Genomic DNA, 19,851 nt, shown 5'->3' on the forward strand with positions numbered 1-19,851 from the left:
ACACCCAAGAGGTGGCCTGGCACCCAGCAGTTCTTGGTGCTTTCCGCTTTCCATCCCTGGGGCGAGAGGGGAGACCCCCAGACCAAGACACCCTGGGGCGCCCGTGTCCGTCCCCAGCTGCTGAGCATCCTGTGAGGCCCAGGAGAGGCCTGGCCATCTGTGCTCTCCCCATCTCAGCTAAAGCCCAGCTAGTGTGATGGCTCCCTAGCCCCTCCTGCCCTCAACCAGCTGAGAGCCAGGCAGGGGTGGAGGGTAGCAGACCCCGAAGCCCTTCCCCGGCAGTTCTGCCCCACCAGCCCTGCGTGGCCCCTGGTGAGGGTGGCTTCCTCCCTGCCACTTCCGTCTCCTCCTTCACTTCCCCCAGCGGGAGGGGGGTAGGGTGTGGTCGCCGTGGGGGAGAGGAGGGGGAGGCCGAGCTTCCCCTGCCTGAGGAGGGCACAGCCCCAGCTCCCGAGGCCTACGCCCCGAGTGAGTGGCTGAAGGGAGGAGCCCTGCGGCCTGAGCAGCATGGCGATTCCTATTCTGGAGCAGGTGAGGTCTCAGACCAGACCCAGGCGGCCTCAGGTGAGATCGCTTGGCCCGTCCCGCGTCCTGCAGCTTACACCACCTGTGCAGCACTGGAGTGTGGTGCCAGGGACCCTGCAGGCCACCACACCTTGCCACCTGTGGTCAGCAAGCTGCAGGAGGGAGCCCAGGAGCCAAGCAAGGAGACAGGGCCTCGCCACATACCTGGCCCCCTGCACCCTGACCCTCGGGGAGGTCTTGGACTTGCTCTGGAATGATGAGGGGAGCTTGAAGTCTCTGGGCAGGGTGGCTTTGCACCCCAGACACATATCATAAGAGCTAGAGGGGCCACCGCTGAGCCTCTGGGACACTCGTGCTGAGCCCCCAGCCTGGGATCCAAGCCTCTGTTCCCTCCAGAAAGGGACAGGGCCGATCCCGAGGCTGGAGCTCTGGACACCACCCCAGCACAGCAGCCACCTCTGTCTGCGCCCCAGAGTGCCGTGCCTCGGGAGGGTGCCAGTAACTGGGCTGCAGGTCTGGCAGGTGTTTGTTTTGGGAGGGAAGAGCATTTGCACATCGAGTTTTCGGCTGTTGTCTACTTTTTTAATGCAATATTCCTTGGATGCGAAGGTTGTGAATTTAGACCCCAGGCTCTGTGTGGGGTTGGTTTGTCGCCTGTTACCAGGAAACAGCCATTTGAATGTTGCTTGGAACAGGTTAGGTTGAATGTGGTAGTCTGTGATCTTTCTAGAAGATGTTCAGTGATGCCATGGTGAGGTGCGTTATCAGATGCTCCAGCCAGTGGTCCTGACCCGGGGCCCTGTGTCGGCCTGGATGCTCCTGCTGCCTCTGAGAGGGGAAACATCATCCCTTTTAGGGTTGGCCTGGCAGGGCACAGAGACCCACTCAGACTCCCAGAGTTTTGAGGTTTGCTCTAAAACAAAAGCGGGGTCCTGCCCGTGCCCTTGGCCCCTGGTTACATTTGCACTGTTCTCCCTCCGATCAGCCGAGGTGTGGGGTGCTCATGGAGACAGGCCGGGTGGACTTCCAGAAGCTTCCCTGCCCCTCAGACATCCTTGCTCTATCCCCCGCCCCGGCACAGCTGACCCCCAGGGCACGCAGAGTAGGCGGGACACTCGTGGGCTGGGCGGCTCACAGCAGGAGTGGCTGGCTGGGCGGGGCGTGTCACACAGGGTTCCTTCCGCCTCCTGCGGTTTCCAGACTTCAGGCCTCTTCCTGTCTCCGTGAGGTGCTCTGTCAGCACTGTGGCTCCTCCAGGCTTTGGCCTCGTGGTTGTCAAAACAGATGCTTCAGGGCTTTGCCAGGGAAAATCCCAGCTTTCGGGACAGACCATGTCAGTTGAGGACTTCAGCTCATTGAGCAGGAGCTTAAATCTCAGCCCCAGGCACCACGCGCCTCCTCCCTGCACCACACAGGCCCCGTTCCTGAGCATCATAGCCCTGTGGGCCTGGGGGTGAACCACAGTGAACAGGAGTGAGGCTCCTGCCTGGTCCCAGTCCCCTGGGCCATGTGTCTTGTGTCTTTGGAACCTTGCTGGGGGCCAGCTCCATGTCAGGGGGGGGGGGGCAGTCCAGGCCGAGTGGCCCTTGCACATGTAGCAGGGTGGTCCACAGCACACATGTCCCTTGGGGATGGCAGGGCCAGGAGTGTGCACCATCATTAATGCTGAAGTTGGAGGAAGCAGAGAGGGGTAGAGGTTAGGGGTAAGGAGCAACCCACAGCTCCTACTGTAACACCTGTCCTCCAGAAAAACAGCCATTTACCTATTAGGGAAACTGAGGTCCTGCAGGCCAGGAGCCCCACTCTGCAGATGAGAAAACTGAGGCCCAGGAGTACAAGTTTCTGTGCCACCCAGTCAAGCTCCTTGCTTGGGTCTGGGTCTGCTGTGACCCAAGCCTTCTGCAGCATCCACGCTTCCAGCCCAGCCAGTGCCTACCTCCCTGAGTGCATAAAGGGGCTTGTCCTGCCCTAAAGGCCTGTTGCAGGTACAGCCTTTCCAGGAAGCTGCCAACCCCAAGTCTCACCGCCAGTCCCGAGCTGCCCTAGGGTTCCAGGGCCCAGAGTGACATGATGGGGGCCGTGCGTCTTCAGTCTCACCTCCATGGCATGGCCACCAAGGCCTTCCTGGGGCCCAGGCTTTTGACGATGGTCTGAGACCTCCAGGAACCCAGCTTCATGCGCCCTTTCCGTTGGAGCTCAGCTTCCGGTGCCCTCACTGACTCTGCCCTCGGAGCTCAGCCTGGCAACACAGTTGGCCTTTCTAGAAGGACAGCAGTTAACAGACACCCACACTGAGTGACTGCATAGGACCCGCTACTGTCACTGCATCAGAGGACCCTTCCTGTGAGTGTTGCCTAATGACAAAGAGGGAATGAGCCACGCCAGGCCCTGAAGAGCGCTGCCCTTACCCTTGATCAGCTCAGGCTCACTCATATGCCTCCTGCCTGGCTGTATGAGAAAGACAAACCTGGCCCCAGAGCTCTGCCTGTGTCTAATCGTCAGACAGCCGTCAGGGCAGTCTGCACGACAAATGGCCTGAACCTCACAGAAAACCTCAGCGGCATGGGGAAAAAAACAAGCAAAAAAATAGTCCCAACGGGAGGGTGTGCTTCTAATTATGAGCTTTGGTTGGGGCCTGGGTTTTTTAAAATCTAAAAAAGATATTATGAAATAACTGGAAAACTAGAGTCAAGCTTGTACATCGGGTGATATTGAATTAATTATCTTGGGCATTATCATGCTGTTTTGGTTGAAGTGTCTATGGATCAGGCTGAGGGGACTGCAGCTGATTATCAAAGGGTTCAAAAAGTGTGTGCACATGCGTTCGTGTGCATGTGCTGTCTTGTGTGCACACGTTCATTCGTGTGTGCACTTGTGGAAGGTGGACAGAGAGGGATTGCCTGGAAGATAAGGTCTAAACCTTTGGTGATGAGGATGAGAAGTTAGCCAGGGATTTAGCTCAGTGGTTCCACTGCCTGCCTTGCAAGTATAAGGACCGGAGTTCAATCCCCAGTACCAAAAAAAAAAAAGAAAGAGGATGAGAAGTTAGAGGGTGTGGGTGTTAGCTGCTCTCTTGCTTTTTCCAGCTTCTCTGAAGTTTGAAAGTTTCCAGAACCATAGGCTGCAGAGAGACCGGAGGTGCTCTGGGTGGAGCCCCCGACCTTCGTCAGACACCTGTTACCGAGGCCAGTTTGCCACGCCCAGGCTCAGAGCTTGGGTTTATTTAGCATCTTCCCTCCTGGGCTTAAAGCTTTTTCACATCTTGCTTCTCTTTGATCCTGTAGAAAAGTTCAGAAGATTTGGTAAAGGCTCTGAGCTTCCATTTCTCCAAATATAAATCAGAGAGAGCTGTTCAAGGTCACTCCAGACCACACAAGAGCGATGGGACTCAGTCTGCGACCTCCAGCCTGGGTCCCACACCCAGCTCCCCTCCTGCCCTTCCTGGGCCCAGTGCAGTGTCCTTAACGGTTCTGAAATGCATCCTCCCAAGCCCCAGGAGTGTCAGGGGACCCAGGGACACCCGTCTTAGCTCTGGCTTAGCTCTGCCTGCCTCCCGTGCACGGAGCACCTGGGATTGACAGCATCCTCACTAAGAGGTGGGCTCCTTGGGGATTGGCTTTTCAGTGGATGCAGTCACTCCTGATTGGACAGCGGCAGCTGCAGAGCCAGGAGGTGGGCTCTAGGCAGGTCACCCTGCCACAGGTGCGAGGTGGCCAGGTGGTGAGCCAAGCTGCCGACCCCCCGGGAATGCTGAGACTGGCCAGTGCCTTGTGATGTGCTCTTCAGAGCGAGTCCAGTGTCCACCTGTGGCTGGGAGCTGGGAGCAGACCCCTGGCTCTGAGGGAGTCCGGTCCCCGGGTCAGTGCTTCTCAGAGCCCAGCCCAGGGACAGCAGTGGGACAGGTGGCCTCTGAGAAACCTCCCTAAGTGGCCACAGTTGTCCCCACACCTGCAGCCGCACTGAGCACTCGCTCTGGACAGAGTGGGCACTGTGCCAGCCAGAGAAGGCTTTCCTTGTTCCGAGCCACGTAGCCCCAGCCAGTCACTGTCATCGAGGTGTGCTACCTGCAGTCACGCAGACCCCCAGCGTCAGCCGCCTGTCCTGTGCTCTCTGGGCCTTCAGCAGGCTGACAGCCTAGTTCAGACATTCATTCAGCAAACACGTACTGAGCACGCGCCATGTGCCAGCGCTGCTAGGAGCCACCGGCAAAGACCCAGAGCAGGTGACGAGCACGGGGGAGGAAATGGTGTAGGGGGACACCAGGAGAGCAGGGGGGAGAGCGATTTAAGGGAACGTGTGCATGGAAGACTCCATGAGGGGCTGACTGTGGTACAGAGGCAAAGGTGGGGACCCAGGTAGATCTCAGTTAGAGGCTGAATTCAGACGGGAGAAAGAGGAGGCCAGGATCCCTGAGGACAGGGACTCTGCTGAGCTCCAGGAGCCCCTGGGAGCCCTGTACTGGGTAGAGCAACCCAGAGCCATGGCACTGCAAGGCATGGAGAGCAGGAGGCCAAGGCTGACTTTGAGGTTTAACACCAGGCAGAATGGACGCGCTGGGGTGACAGGACCCCAGGGTTGCACAGGATGCGCTCGTGAGGCCTGGACCAGCAGGGGAGAAAGGGTTCAGTGACTTCTGGGGACTTGGACTGAGCTCCGGGCTGCGGGAGGGGCCAGGCATGGCTCAGGGTCTCGTGAGTCTTCAGTGCTCACGGTCATCCTCACGGAGACGCCTGCTAGACAGTGGGTAAGCGAGTCTGGGGCGCAAGGTGGCATGGGTGGAGATGGCAACACGGGTCTGCAGCCTGCAGAGGTTCCAGGCCAGGGTCCGAGCAGCTGCCAGAGTCTGGGTTGGAGGGAGGAGTGGGGACACAACCCAGAGCAGCAGCCAGAGGGCGGGAGAACCCAGAGGACTCAGGGTCCTGCTGCGGCCCAGTGCCATGGCGACATCAGATGGCAGCAGAGAGGCCACGGTGACCTTGTTGAGAGAGAGAGAAAGAGCGAGCGAGAGCAGCGTTCTGAGGGCGAAGGCTGCTTGGAGTTTGCCAGCTCCACAAGAGAGGAGCTGCAGACAAGTAAGAGACCAGGATCGGTTGTTCTGGGCCCTCTCTGAGATGCAGCAAGAGTAAGTCCTCTGTGCTCGTGGGAAGGAGGCACAGGCTGGCAGGATGCGACCCCACCATGGGCTGCACTATGCCAGGGACCCGGGGGCTCCACTTGGGTCTCTTGTTTCTTCTGGGAATCAGGAGGCAGCAAAGCCAGCAAGTGGGCCAGAGAGGAGGTGCTAGGGACAGGACAGGGGGGCTCAGTGGCCCAGCGCAGGGTCTGCATGCTGTTCTACAGAGGGCTGGAAAATAAACGTTTAGGCTTTGCTGGTCATAGCCGCTGTGGCAATGACTCAGCCCTGTGAGAAAGCAGCAGGATTCCTCAACAGATGGTCAGGGAGTTGCTCCGATGAAACTTTATGTACAAAACCCAGCAGCAGGCTGGTTTGGGCCTGAGGACTCCCACTGAAGGGCCTGGCCCCCAGGCCAGTGGTTCTGCAAGTGTGGGGCCAGCGCCCGAAGCACCAGGCTAGGAGAGGTGGATGAAAACCCACACACTCAGTCATGCTGCACCCACGGGACCAGAGGCTCCTGGTCCTGTCCCAGCACAAGTGCATGCTGAGTTTGTGATTTGAGAATTCTGGAAGTGAACCACCCCCAAATCCCAGCTGTGTGCATCTGCATCCAGGGAGAGCCAAGGGGAAAGGGCAGGCTGTGCCCCGTCAAGGGCACAGGTGTCGGGCCCTGTCCCCTTCTGCAAACCCATGTGGGGATAGCATCCTGCCCCTGGCCCTCCCCCGGGCGAGTAGACCAACACCGTTTTGTTTTGGGTTTTTTTTAATGGTAGGAGTTGAACCCAGGGCTTTGCACTGAGCTATATCCCCAGCCCTTTTTAAAATTTTTATTTTGAGACAGGGCCTTGCTAAGTCACTAAGTTCCCCAGACTGGGCTCCATCCCCCTGCTTCAGCCTCCCAGAGTGCTGGGATGACAGGCATGCTTCACCCCCAGGTTGACCTGCACTTTTATTTACTTGTCCCCCCTGGAGGCTCTCCAGGCTCCCCTGCCTGGTACTCTGTGCCTCAGCTCCTGTCTGCACCGCCCAGCCCCCAGGCCGTGCTTGGGTTAGGGACTCTGTTCTCACACCCTGGCCCCTGCACACAGTAGGGCTCAGCTTATGTCTGGTGCATTACCGGGCACACCATCCTCTGAGTATTGTGCAGCGTGGTTGGCAGATGACAATGGTGTTTTAATGGCTTCAGTGAGACAACATGACCTTGTGCCTCTGAGTCACCCAAGAGAGCAAAATGCATGAACAGCTGAGGCTTCAGGGAGCTGCCTTCAGGTCCCACGGTGTCCCTGCCACAGGGGCTCAATGGCCGCAGAGCCGGGTCAGCAGCTGCTTGCCAGGGAAAGGCACTGCCCAAGGTCAGCCCATGGCTTGGGCAGCAGAACCCTGTCTGTCAACAACTCAGGCTGCACACAGACCTGAGACTCTGAGCACTGGGAGCACACAGGACCACAGAGGAAATGAGAAAGGGGTTCAGGAGCCCCCTGCAGGCCAGGCCAGTGTGGGGCACACATGGAGGGGACCCTGGGATCCTATCACTGCAGCTCAGGAGGAACCATGGGTTAATATCAGCCAAGCATCTGCTACTATTAAGGATTTAAATGCATTTTTACTTCATTTTGTTATAGCATTCCAAATGAGGTTCCTTAAGAAAAGAACCTTGGTGGAACCAGAAGAGACCTAGAATAGCAAAAGCAATTCTAGGCAACAGAGTCATGACAGGGAGTATCACAATTCCCAACTTGAAACGGTACTGCAAAGCCACTGTGATAAAAACAGCATGGTACTGACAAAGAAACAGACCCAGAGATCAGTGGAATAGATTAAAAGATGCAGAAATAACTCCAGATATACTCAGCCACCTCATCTTTGAGAAAGGAGCCAACCACCCTCACTGGAGGAAAGATAGCCTATTTAATAAACGGTGTTGGAAAAACTGGATTTCAACCTGCCAAAGATTAAAACTAGACCCCTGTCTTTCACCAAGCACTAAACTAAGATCGAAGTGGATTAAAGATCTAAATATTAAAACAGAAACACTAAACTTGCTGGAAGACAAGTTAGGTATAACTCTCGAAGACATTGGCATAAGAAAGGACTTTATGAACAAATCCTCAGTAGCACAGGAGCTAGCACAAAGAATCAACAACTGGGATCTCATCTTATTAAAAAGCTTCTGCACTGCAAGAGAAACCACCAACAGAGCTAATAGACAACCTACAATGTGGGAAAAAATTTTTACCAGCTGTTCCTCAGTCAAAGGTCTACTATCTAGAATATATAAAAAACTCAAAAAAAATCAGACCCCCCAAATATAAAGACCCAATTCAAAAACTGGCATCTGAAATGAACAGACACTTCTCAGACAAAGAAGTAAAAGCAGCAAATAAACATAGGAAAAAATGTTCAACATCACTGGTCATTCGAGAGATGCAGATGAAAACAACCCTGAGATTCCACCTCACCCCAGAAAGAATGGCTGCTATCAAGAAATCAACCAATAACAAATGCTGGCGGGGGTGTGGGGAGAAAGGAACCCTTCTCCATTGTTGGTGGGAGTGCAGACTGGTGCAACCACTGTGGAAATCAGTATGGAGATACCTCAAAGAACTAGGGCTAGAGGTCCCATTTGACCCAGCTAGTCCCCTGCTGGGTATCTTCCCCAAAGAATTAAAAGAATCATACCACAGCAATATATGTGCACCCATGTTTATAGCGGCACAGTTTGTAATAGCTAAAGCTTGGAAACACCCCAAGTGCCCATCAACTGGAGACTGGATAAAGAAGATGTGGGTTTTTTTATAAAATGGAGTACTACTCAGCTGTAAAGAATGAAAAACTAGCATTTATAGCTAAATGGATGCACATTGAAGCCATACTCTTTTAAGTGAAATAAATAGGACACACATGTGTAAATACCGAGTAGTTTCTCTGGTGTAAGAAACTGAAAGTGCAAATAAAAATCAAAATGTATAATTGATATTGTGAAATAGAGGGAAAATGTTTAAAGGAATAGGGGTAGTGGGAGGGGAAGGGGAAAGGAAAGAAGGGAAAAGGAAAAAACATGAGAAGAGGAAAAACATGGAAACAAAGTCTTTGTAAATAGGGAAGGGTGGAGGGGGTGAAGGGAGGGCAGGGGAATGGGGAAAAAATTAAAACCAAGATGCATCACGTAAAAGTACAAGATCCCAGTGATGAATGTAACAGTATTGTACACCCAAAATGGACCGATAAACTAAATGGAAAAAAAAAAAGAAAAAGAACCTCGGGCCCAAGCATGGAGGTGCACACGCGTAATCTTAGCAACCTGGGAGGCTGAGGCAGGAGGGTCACAGGTAGGACCCCAGCCCAGGCAACTTAGTAAGATGCTGTCTCAAAATTAAAAAGGCCAAGGCTTGTAGCTCAGTTCAAAGGCCCTGGGTCCAATCCCCAGTGCCACCAGAAAGGAAGGGAGGGAGGAGAAAAAGAAAAACACCTCGGAGGCTCTCACCAAGCCCACCGCTCCTCCGAGGTTACTGTGGAGAGGCACCCACGATGCACCTGTGCCCATGTGCAGGCAGCCGTGCCTCTCGCTGGAGACTGAGTTAGCAGGGGGCCCTGAGTCCACACTGCACTGACCATGGGGTGGGGAGGCCACTTCCTGCACATGGGAGGTTTCTGTCTGGGAAGAGGAAGCAGCAGGTGAGCAAAACGTCTAAGTGTGCTGCTTGGCTAAGTGTCTGGTCACGAACCAGTCCCCAGGGCTCCTTGCTGATGCCAGGGCCGTGTCTTGATCCCAGGGACCCCTTTGCCTGGAGGGCAGGGCCCCGTGACTGTCCACCGAGGTCCTTCCCCCTCCGAACCAAGGTCCTGTACTAGGCATTGGGGGTGCAGAGCCATTGAGGCTCCTGAGCTCCACCCAGGCCTCTGTGCAGAGAGCAGGGAGCTAGGAGGGCCCCTGGGTGAGCAGAAGGAACAGGCATGTGAAGGCCGTGGGTGGGGGAGGCGTGGTGGGGTGCGGGTGAGAACCAGGAGCCAGCGCAGGCCTCAGTGGCCAAGGCTGGGGAGGGAGCAAGCCTGGGCCCAGGGGCTGGATCCCTCTGAAACAGATGCCATGAGGGCTGAGCAGAGCTAGGAGACCAGGGCTTCGGGTGGGAGTCGGGTAGCTGCAGGAGGCGGGGAGGATGGATCGATGGATGCTGGCAGTTGTGTGCATCTGCTGCTGCTGTAACAAAGGACCAGGAGCTTAGCTTACAGTAGCAGGTGTTTTACGACCTCAGGGTAGCCGTGGTCCCCTGTCTGGGTGGGCGTGACCAAGCCTGCAGCCTCAGGGTCCCAGGACCTGCAGTCCAGCTGCAGTCGGCCCTGGGCTCCCGTCTCGGAAGGTGCGACAGGGGAAGGCCCACTCCCCAACTCCCAGGCCCCTCTGAAGGGGCCGCTTCTGTGCGGTGTTCGACCGAGGCCTCAGCTCCTTGCTGGCTGTTAGCAGAGGTCACTCAGTTCCGGCCGCCTGGGCCTTCCTCACGGCAGTCTGCATCTTCAGAGCCAGCGAGGGTCAGTAACAAGACAGAGGCTGCAGCTTGTGTTGCCCAGCACAGAAGCGACAGCTCATCACCACCTTGCCCCGTGGTGCTGGTCAGAAGCCACCAGCCACCCTCGGGGGGAGGGACTGCACAGGGTGGGGTTCCCCAGAGCCGGGGTCACTGGGGATACCTGACGGGCTCAGAATATCCCCTTGCGGCAGCACAGGAAGCTGCCATGGCTGAGGTCGGACCAAGGAAGGCGCAAGGTGACTCGGGGAGGCCAGTGCCACTTCCTGGCCAGAGAACACCTACCATTCTGTCCACGTGAGGGCGGCACCTAAGCCAGATCCCGGGTGGGGTGCGGAGTGGAGGAGTGGGGTCCTTCACAGTCCTTGTGCCAGTCACCAGAGACCCCGCATCAGCCTGTGTCCCCGCTGAGTGACATACAGATGCCCCGTGGGCTCAGCAGCCTCTAGCCAAGCCTGCTGGCCTTTGCTAACCAGCACTTCGCCTGCCCACTTTGCTTTTCCTCCAGAACTTTCCCTCTGTGAAGAAGCCAGTGTGTCTGGACAAGTGAAGCCAGCTCCATGTATCCGGAATCCACCACAGGCTCCCCGGCTCGGCTCTCCCTGCGGCAGACAGGCTCCCCCGGGATGATCTACAGGTGACCCCCACACACCGGGCCAGGCCCACTGCCAGGGCCAGGCCCGCCTATGAGGAGGGTCCCCGGGAGGCAGGAAGGACCAGGTGGGGTCAGGGGCTGTCCAGTGCACAGCCATGACCATTCCCACCGGGGAAGGAGCAGAAGCTCTTGAAAACCAAGGTGGGGGAGAAAAAGATTTTCTGGGTGGAATTTTCTGGTTCCAGACTCTTGTGACACATTTTGCTGGTGGGTATCTGGGGGCACCACTGTGCACGGGGCCCTTCCCACTTCCGTTTCTTGCATTTTGCATGCCCCACTCAGGAGGCTTTTGGTCCCTATTTCCCCAGTCCCCTGAACAAGGCTCGTGACCTCTCAGCCCTTTAGGGAGCTGCGCCTGCGCATTTTCCAACAGGCAGGCACAGCGGACACTCACGGGGCGCCCGACCTCCTTCCTGTGGAGGCCACCTCCAAGGCCAGCTCTGGGTACCCAGCGGCCACCTTGCAGCAGGCCCGGCCTGCAGAGGCCACTGATGAGACCTGCCGCTCCAGATCTCACCCCTCCACGAGACTGGGCCACCAGCAATCTGCGGGTCCTTTCTAGATCATTGTTGGGCCTGAGCCACAGCCATTGTCGGTGGAAACCCTGGGCGAGGGACGTCTGTCCTGAAAAGAGGTCAAAAGTCACTGCCTGTCACTCTGGGTGCGGCTGGAGGGCTCACTGTTGCTCTGCATATTAAGATGTGACACCATAAGGCCCTTTCCCAGGCACGGCAAGACCCAGACAGACCCTCTCCCAGAGATTTACGTGGGAAATAGGCCAGGCCTATTTCCAGTGTCCGGTGTCCAGCCTCTGCCTCTGTGGCCACTGGGTGGCACTGCTGCAGAGCCCGTGGTTCCGGCTGCCTCCTGACTCGAGCTGTGCAGGGGGTGGGGCGTGGGGCTGCAGGCTGTCGCTGAAGCCTTCCGAGCTGGCCCCTGCCTGAGGTTAACACCAATTGTGGACTGTCTTCTCTCTTTTGTTTTTTGTTTTCCTCCATTGCTGTCCGAAGTACTCGGTATGGGAGTCCCAAAAGACAGCTCCAGTTTTACAGGTAATGAGTCCTTCGTTTTCCCTCCTCCCCAGCAAGCAGACAGGCAGGGGAGTGGGTGGGCAGAGCGTGCCCATCAGGTCAGGCCAACTAGTGTCCCATGATGACACCAGGCCCTGCCGTCTCTCTGGGTGCCTCCCTCGGAGTGTGTGTCCAGTCCTGGTGGTAATGTGCAGCCAGGGTCATTGTGCTGTGGGCCGACGTGAACTTTGTTATGATTAGAACACATGGACTTCTCATCACTGCTTAGCTCTCAGCCACATGGGCCATTAAAACCTTGAGCAAGGGCCAGGGATTTAGCTAAGTGGTTCTGCCGCCTGCCTCAAAAGCACAAGGTCCTGAGTTTGATCCCCGGTACCAAAAACAAAAAAACCTCGAGCATCCGGCCGTGGGTGGGACACACTCTTGCGGCCTCAGGCTTGTGCTTCCCCCATTACCTAGTGAAGGCTCCATGGTGAGCCATCTGTTCTCCCTGTGCCTGTGGATTTGGGCCGATCTGGAACCAATAGAGTTCTCAGGTTGGTGGAAGGCTAATGACTTCATGATAGGCGTTCATGGCACCTGTGGGATCCGGATCAGGGTCAAGGTGGATGCAGGGCATCTTTCTGTTGCACTTCCCTGGTGGCAAGTTAGAAACAGGTGTTTGCCTGGCGAGAGATGGTGGCCAGTGGGACATGGCATCCAGACCGGATGCAGGCCAGGCAAGTCCTCTGAGGGCCATCCATCTCTCCCCCTGGGCCGCCTCTCCTTCTCCAATGAAGCAGGGGATGCTCCAAGAAGATGCATCCTGCCTGGACAGCCCCCAGCTCCAGGAAGTAAAACATCAGGGCTGCATAGAATCCATGGGTCAGTGAGCTCCACCTGCCCCAGGACTGTACGAGCCATCAGCACCTCTTGGTGGCAGGTCCCCTGAAGGTGGCCACATCCTGGCACTGGGCCCGGGAGTCTCCGTGTCCCAAACACGTACACACCTGCCAGAAGTAGCACTGGGAGCATTTGTTGCTCAAGGCTGGCAGGGCACTGGCCCATGCTACATTTCCATGTAACCTGTTCCTCCCCTCGGCCTTGCACCTCTGAATGTGACCGTGGCCTGGGTGTGCGGGCTCATCTGTCCCACTGCTGTCGTGCCTCCTGTGAGGTCCCATTCCTTTCAGAGAGACAGGTGACTGGTTCTGGTGACATTTGGGCTTGATAAGATTTTCACCAAAGGCCGAGAATGTAGCTCAGTGGCACCACACCTGCCTGGCAAGCTCGAGGTCCTGAGTTCAATCCCCGGTACAGAAAAAAAAAGATTTTTCTGGGGCCAGGGATTTAGCTCAGTGGTTCCGCTGCCTGCCTTGCAAGTGGAAGGGCCTGAGTTTGATCCCCGGTACAAAAAAAAAACGATTTTCACCTAAATGGTTAGGTCTGGAGCTGGGCTTGCAAATGCTGCACATCTACCATGATGAATGTGTGGTGTTCGTCCCAGAGGATGTGGCCAGTGATGCCAAACTTGTCCCTGCATTGCATCCTCAGAGTGCCTGGCCCGCCCCCGTCCAGAAGGGAAAGAGGGAGGTCAGAGCGATGGGCAGAAAAAACCCCAGTGCTGACCTGCAGCTCAGAGAGGCCCTGGCAGGGCCCAAGTACACTGGGGGGCAACAGCGTCATAGTGAGGTCCCCACACCACTCGCTGCCCTCGGAAGCCAGGACTCCAGGGTTCTTCCTGTCGCCCACCCCTGGTGAGCTCCCTTATCTCCCCGAGGTCTTCCTGCCTGAGAGCCAACTCCAAAGGCCTCCTCCACGGTCTGGTGTCCACAGGCTCTGGCCATCCTCTCCTGAGTTCCCAGTGTGGTTTCCTCATGTGGACACTTGAGTGGAGTCTCTCACAGTGACCACTGTCAGGGCCAAGACCTTCGGTTCACAGACTGGGTGCCACTCCTGGTGGGGCACCTCTGTCACATGGCGCCAAACATGGGAGCAGAGAGCTGCTTAGGTTATGTAAGGGGGCCCTCTGATGGGCATGGGTATCCAGGTGAGTGTCGTGCCCTTGAGCATCACCCAGACTAGGAAGGCAGTAAGACCCTGTACCAGTCAGCTCTGCACAAAGTGCTGCATAACAAGCAGCCCCGAGGCTCAGTGCTAGGTGACAGTTGGCACTGTTTCTTGCTCATATGTCTAAATGGCTAGAATCAGCTCCTCTGGGCTGGGCTGGACCAGGTCTGTCTTCAAACTGTAGTGAAGCCAAGGTGGTCTCTGTTTTCGCCATCATTCTTGACCAGAGAAAATGTGCTATGTCTTAGGGCCTACAATTGGAAGCAGAACACTCATCTCTGGTCACGTTCTTTTAGCCAAAGCAAGAATCATGACCATACTCAAAGCGAAAGGGCAGGAAGTTAAATCCCTCCACACAGTGGGAGGAACTGGAGTCACCTGGCAAAGCTTATGGACCCAGCGGTGAAGGATTGGGAGCAGTAATGTATTCACTCCAGAATTGCACCCCAACTCCGGTCACATCTAGAAGGCTGAGAGTCACAGGAAGCCCCCAGTGCTGTGGGTGTGGTCACCACAGCTCAGAAAGTCTGGAGGTCTGGTAGGGAGGACAGCATAGGGACTTCAAGCTGACCTCCGAGCCCAGCGGGACTGCAGATGTGCCAGCCACCACATGGAAGGGCACACAGAGAACAAGACAGTGTCCACACAGTCTGGGCCACTGGGGATGGGACTGGGATGGCAAGAGGCCAGGCTGCAGAGGTGGACTGGGGCCCTTGTGGCAGATGGCAGGCGAGCAGGAAGCCGGAGAGTGAAGCGTGGTCAGGCTCATTCTTGCAGCTTGCTGATCTGAGGACCCGGGTCCCGGGAGCATGGCCCCAGTGACCCAAGGACCCCCCAGCCGCCCCTCAGAAGTCCACACTCCCAACATTAACCCCCCTGGGGACCAAGCCTTCCACCCTGTCCAGGCAAAGCAGGGGCGCAGCCCTTGGTGCTCACTGAGGCTTTATTTCCCGTCCCAACCCACCGCTGGCACCTCAGACTCCAGGCTCGTTCCACGCCGTTCACTTTCTTCTCCTTGTCTTGGGCACCGGTTTCTGGCCCCCACAGTGGCAGAGACAGGTCAGCCTCCATCCAAACTCCACCGCACATTCGTGTGGCCTCCTTCGCCAGGAGATGTCAAGCTGAGGCTTCGCTGGCACCTGGACGCCACGTAGCAGCCCCAGGGTCAGACCCCGGGGCCAGGACTGAGAGCTCAGCCTCACTGGAGCAGTCTCGAAGCTTCTCCCAAGCCCCAGCTCGGCCCTGTCCCACAGGCCGGGCTGCTGTGGCCCTCCCTGGAGAGGTGGCTGTGTGGTGTCCAAATACAGATTTCCAGAAGCATCCTGCCATGTGTACTTCCTGGCAGCCCAGGATATACCAGCAAGAGGAGCAGCATCCACACATGCTGGGGAGCCCTCAACAGCCCCCCGCCCCTTCGCCGTGGGTGGCGGTCACCTCCTCGGGGACCCCACTGCCCCGCTGCAGGCACGGATTGGAACAGGATGAGCTCTGTCCCACACTCAGATAACAGATAGCACGGCCGACCCCTTTGCACCTGTGGCTGCGAGGGGCCCCACCGGAAAGACAGCACCCCTACCCTCCAGCTGCACCCCAACCGGGCCTGCCAGGAGTTGGCAGTGCGAGACTGCGCCACAGAACTCACTGCCCGAGCTTTTAGGGGAAGTGGAGCTTGTGAATAATTCAGCCTCTCGCTGAGATGAAAACGCCCTAATAGAGCTAATGGACTCGCTGCCTCCAAAGCCGACCCTTGTGGGACTCGGCTCCTTCACCAATTGCCTCTGACGTTCCGAGCGACACTCCCTAAAGACAGAGCCGCCAGCCAGAGCCTTAGATCCTAGTAACCAGCCTGTGGCCTTCTTAACGAGCAGCCACCCACGGAGGTAGGTGAGTCGTCCCTTCAGCCCCAGGACTGGATGAGGTGGCCACCTTCTTAGGGGGAGCTGCCAGTCCCCCGGAACTCACGTAACACCTGGGATGATACCTTGGGTTGCTCCGGGCCGATCTGAAATGAGACGTTGTTCACAGCAGACAACATCGGAGAGCGGGCGGGCCTGAGGTCGACCAGATGGTGAGGGTGGGCGGGCTCGCGCCTGGCAACACCTGGCACCCTGGGGTCCCCACGCTTGCGCCTGCTTGCTGCCGCCCCTTCCTGTCTGCGGACACCGGCGTAGCTTGTGCCTCACTGGGCGCAGCCTGAGATGGGCATTTTCGCACCTGGCCAGGCAAGTTCGGTGCCGCCTGTAGGGTCTGTCTGGGCAGCCCGGGCGGGCAGGGGCTGCCTGTCTGTGCCTCGCCTCGCTGATTGCTGCCATTTCTGCGCTGACGGGAGGCCATGTGTGCACCCAGTAGCTGCGCCCTGAATGGTAACTGCTCCCCTCCATTTCCGCTTTCGAGAGCCGGGCTGGTGTCTGGTTTCTAGACAGATGTCGCCGTCTATCAGAGTAGCGGGTTTCCTCCTCGGTCTCCCCTGTTATGCTGGTGGCTGTTGGTACACAGACCCCAGTTCAGAATCCAGGTGGAAATGATGCTGGGAGGACAGCGGTTCCTCCTGGCTTAATGAGGTCAGCAGCAGAGCCTCATCTTTCCCAGTCACGGTGTTAATTCACGTGAATTCCCCCGAGCACCCCAGCTGACAGGAATAGATCTGCAGGCCCTTTGTGGTTAGCACAGCCACTGAGGAGGGGCTGATGCTTCTAAGAGCAGGGATCGGGTAGAGCCGGAGCTGGGGACCCCTGGCCTAGAGAGTGGCTGGGATGCCTGGAATCAGAGCCCCCAGGCCCCTGTACTTTTTTTCCCCCCCAGTACTGGGGATTGGACCCAGGGACTTTGCCCTGAGCTTCCTCCCCAGCCCTTTTTGTTTTATTCTGAGACAGGCTCTTGCTAAGTCACTGAGTTGGCCAGGCTGGGTTTGAACTTTCCACCCTCCTGCTTCAGTCTCACTGCACTTTTAAATTCAGAAGATGGGAGCTCAAGGTTAGAACCCCAGCAACAGGCTTCCTTCCCACTTCTGGCAATATCTAACCTGGGGCCTGGCATCCAAGGAGCCCATTCTGCTAGTCACCCTCTGTCCCCAGAGTGAGGGAATCCAGGGAATAGCGACTGTGTCCTCCACACCCGCATAGGCCCTGCAGCTCCAATGACTGCCAGGGCCTCTGTGCCGTCTGCACCTCCCTGACCTTCCCCCGCCCCCAGAGTCCTGCCCCTGCTCCAGGCTCCTCCACCTGGACGTTTCATGGGCACAGGGCTTGGCTCTCCCTCTTCTACTCCCTGCCACAGGCCACCACATCCACCTTCTCTGCCCACAAGTCCCAGGTGCCACACTCAAGCAGGAGACTCTGAGGTCCCTCATGTCTCAATGTCCCCACCTACAGCCCACTCCCAGGGCCACAAAATGCAGCCAGATCACCAGCAGGGAGACCATGGCCCCCACCGAGGTGGACAGGCGCCCCTAAGTCCTGGCTGCGTGGTTGGCCAAGGAAGTGGTCGTTCCTTCCGCCCTCTCTCCTGGTTCCACCTCTACCTGCTGTGCAGGCTCTCAGGAAGAGACCATCATTAGTGTCTCTCTCATCCTGGGAGACTTTTCCCGGTGCTGTCTGGTGTCCGTTCCTCACCATGAGTGGTGACCGGTGCTGTAGCCACACCCCAGGGTGAGCCCCGCCCCTGTGCCCTGTGCTTCTGGCTGCACCTCTCTTGCAGCCTGCAGTGGCTGGTGGAGACTGAGGCCTGGAGCAGATATGGGACCTGCTGGGTGACAGTGAGTGGGTGGCAGCCAGGGCTGCCCCACCCCGAGCCCGGAGCCTGGCCTTGCTGTCTTTCCTCTTGGCAGTGTTTCGAGGACACAACCAGAGGCGCTTGCTTAGTGTGGCTGCTGTCTTGACAGCTAATGGCTATCGATCTCCGCCTGCCCGGGCTGGCTGGGAAGGTGCCCGCCTGAGACAGGCCTGCTTTTCGGGAAGAGCTCAGGGCTGCAGCCAGCCCCAAGGAAGAGGAGCTGGCTGCCAGCCACGCAGCCACCCGGGAAGGAGCTGCTGCATGTGCAGGACAGAGAGGAGCTGGTGCTGCTGCTTGTGTGCTTCTGGCCCCAGTTCCTACCATAAGCGTCGCCCTGAGCCAGGTCCCTCTGCCACTTCCAGCTGATTCCTCTGGGAGGTGGGATGTCCCTGCCTGCATTGGCACCCAGAGGCCCTACATGTCCCCCACACCGAGGATATGGGCCTCAGGGGCTGTCAGCCCTGGGATGGGAGCCACACAGGTCCAGGTGAAGAGACGCTGAGCTGCACAGAGCTACTGGCCCTGAGTTGGAGCCTGCCCAGCCCCAGCCGGTCGCTCTCAGGGCATGGCCAGGAAATGCCCACTGCAGCCCGGGCTGGCCTTTTGAGTCCCCATTGTGGGCACTTTGGGCTCTGCTGGAGGCACAGGAGCAGACAGAAGAGTCCCTGCCCTGGGACTGAGCATCCAGAGGGAGCAAGTGCAATAATCTGACAATATCAGCTGATGATAAGTGCCACCGCAGGAGGGGGCCTGAGGGAAACGCAGGGTGCCGGGGCCATGCTGCACAGCAGCCCGCCCAGGGGCTGCACCATCCAGCCCTGCCCTGGGCAGCAGGTCCACAGCCTGTGTGGATGCAGCTCCCCCCGCACACCCATTGTCTTCCAGCTCCCTTCTGAGCCCCTTTTCCCCCCACCTCATCTGCATGGTCAGTCAGTGTTTCCAGCACCTGCCCTGAGCCAGGCTCCACGCTGTGGGAGCAGAGCAGACATGCCAACCCCTGCAAATAAGAGACGCCCAGGTGGACACTTGCAGGAAGTCTCCATGGAAGGGGCAGTGCAGGGTTCTAGAGGGGTCCCTAGCAGGTGAAAGGATCCAGCACCCAAGCTCATCTCAGACTCCTGCCTTGGGCCCTTCCTCAACCCTGGAGAAGCTGGGCAGCCCAACCCCATGCAGCTGAGCCCAGGAAGACACCAGCCCAGGGCAACTCCAGGGCAATGCAACCCGCATCTCCAAGGGCCGGGCCATGCAGAACTTCTGCACTCGCCCCAGCTCCCAGGCAGCTGTCCCAGCTCCTCCACCAGGAGAGCCTCTTCCCTCCTGGAGCAGAAGCTGAGACCCGGCTGGTCCCATCCCACCTCCCAGGGCCTTGCACCAGGACCCCACCCTGCAGCTGAAATGGCCCAGCTGAAATGGGGACTTCCTGTCTGTACTTTCAGGTGACCATGCCAGGCCAAAGTGCAGCATCTGGACAGAGACAGGGCTCTTGCCCGGGTTGGGTGGGGAGCCTGGGTTGCAGACCTTCTCTGCCCTGCGCCTGCCATGGGGGTCCTTGCTTCCCCATCACAGTTGCAGTAGTGGGACACCAGCCGCCAGGCCTCAGTGATCCACTCTCGGTTACATGCATGGATTAATTAGCACCTACAGCAGCTCTCTGCACATGCGCTCTCTCCTCCTGCCTGTCCTCCCCCCATCTTTGGGGGCTCACTGCATGACAGTCCATGTTGGGACACCCCATTGTAGTCGGCTGTGCACTCTTCCACTGCGTGGACAAACTGCCATTTGAGCCCTGCCCCGTGAAGTGACATTTATGTTGATTTTGGTTGCCACCAGTGTATTCATTATTTAGGATGACTATGTAGCAAGGGTTCTTAACTTGTAAACTTTGAAACTTCCCCATCCCAACCCCACCTGTTTACCCCAGATACCCACATACCCTGCCTTCTTAAGCGCTTCCTGCTCGGTTCCTCTAATACCGAACTCCATGGGCTGTGACATCCTTAGCTGAGCGGGTGCAGGGCGCCCCCAACAATCGAGAGTGCTGTGTAAATAGCGTTTCCCTCTACAAGGCCCCAAACACATAGTCCAGCTGGGGCATATTGGGGCGAGGTGCCACCCTGGTGGGGTCACACTAGAGCTTGCTTCTGCAGATATGTCTTGTGCTGCTTCCCCGGGAACAGCCCT

At 57.4% G+C, this 19,851-nt stretch overlaps 1 protein-coding gene across 14 annotated transcripts in view; it reads left to right on the plus strand.

The window, feature by feature from the left end:
• Nucleotides 1-19,851, plus strand: part of Kcnab2 (potassium voltage-gated channel subfamily A regulatory beta subunit 2) — a 75,453-nt gene that overhangs the window by 23,174 nt on the left and 32,428 nt on the right. For 6 of the 14 annotated variants that reach the window (XM_087214594.1, XM_087214593.1, XM_013065148.3 and 3 more), the window contains 2 exons: nt 10,673-10,801; nt 11,830-11,871. In XM_087214594.1, coding sequence (XP_087070720.1) covers nt 10,725-10,801; nt 11,830-11,871 — 119 coding nt within the window. In that variant the 5' untranslated portion in view covers nt 10,673-10,724. Of the gene's footprint in view, nt 1-456; nt 565-10,672; nt 10,802-11,829; nt 11,872-14,039; nt 15,784-19,851 lie in introns of those variants that run through there. The other 8 variants (XM_087214596.1, XM_013065150.3, XM_021243437.2 and 5 more) reach the window with 6 other exon arrangements.

The sequence above is a fragment of the Heterocephalus glaber genome, unplaced genomic scaffold, assembly GCF_053883595.1.
Source record: "Heterocephalus glaber isolate CG9 unplaced genomic scaffold, H.glaber_assembly_v1.0 deba00001447, whole genome shotgun sequence".
In the NCBI taxonomy this organism is placed as follows: Eukaryota; Metazoa; Chordata; class Mammalia; order Rodentia; family Bathyergidae; genus Heterocephalus; species Heterocephalus glaber.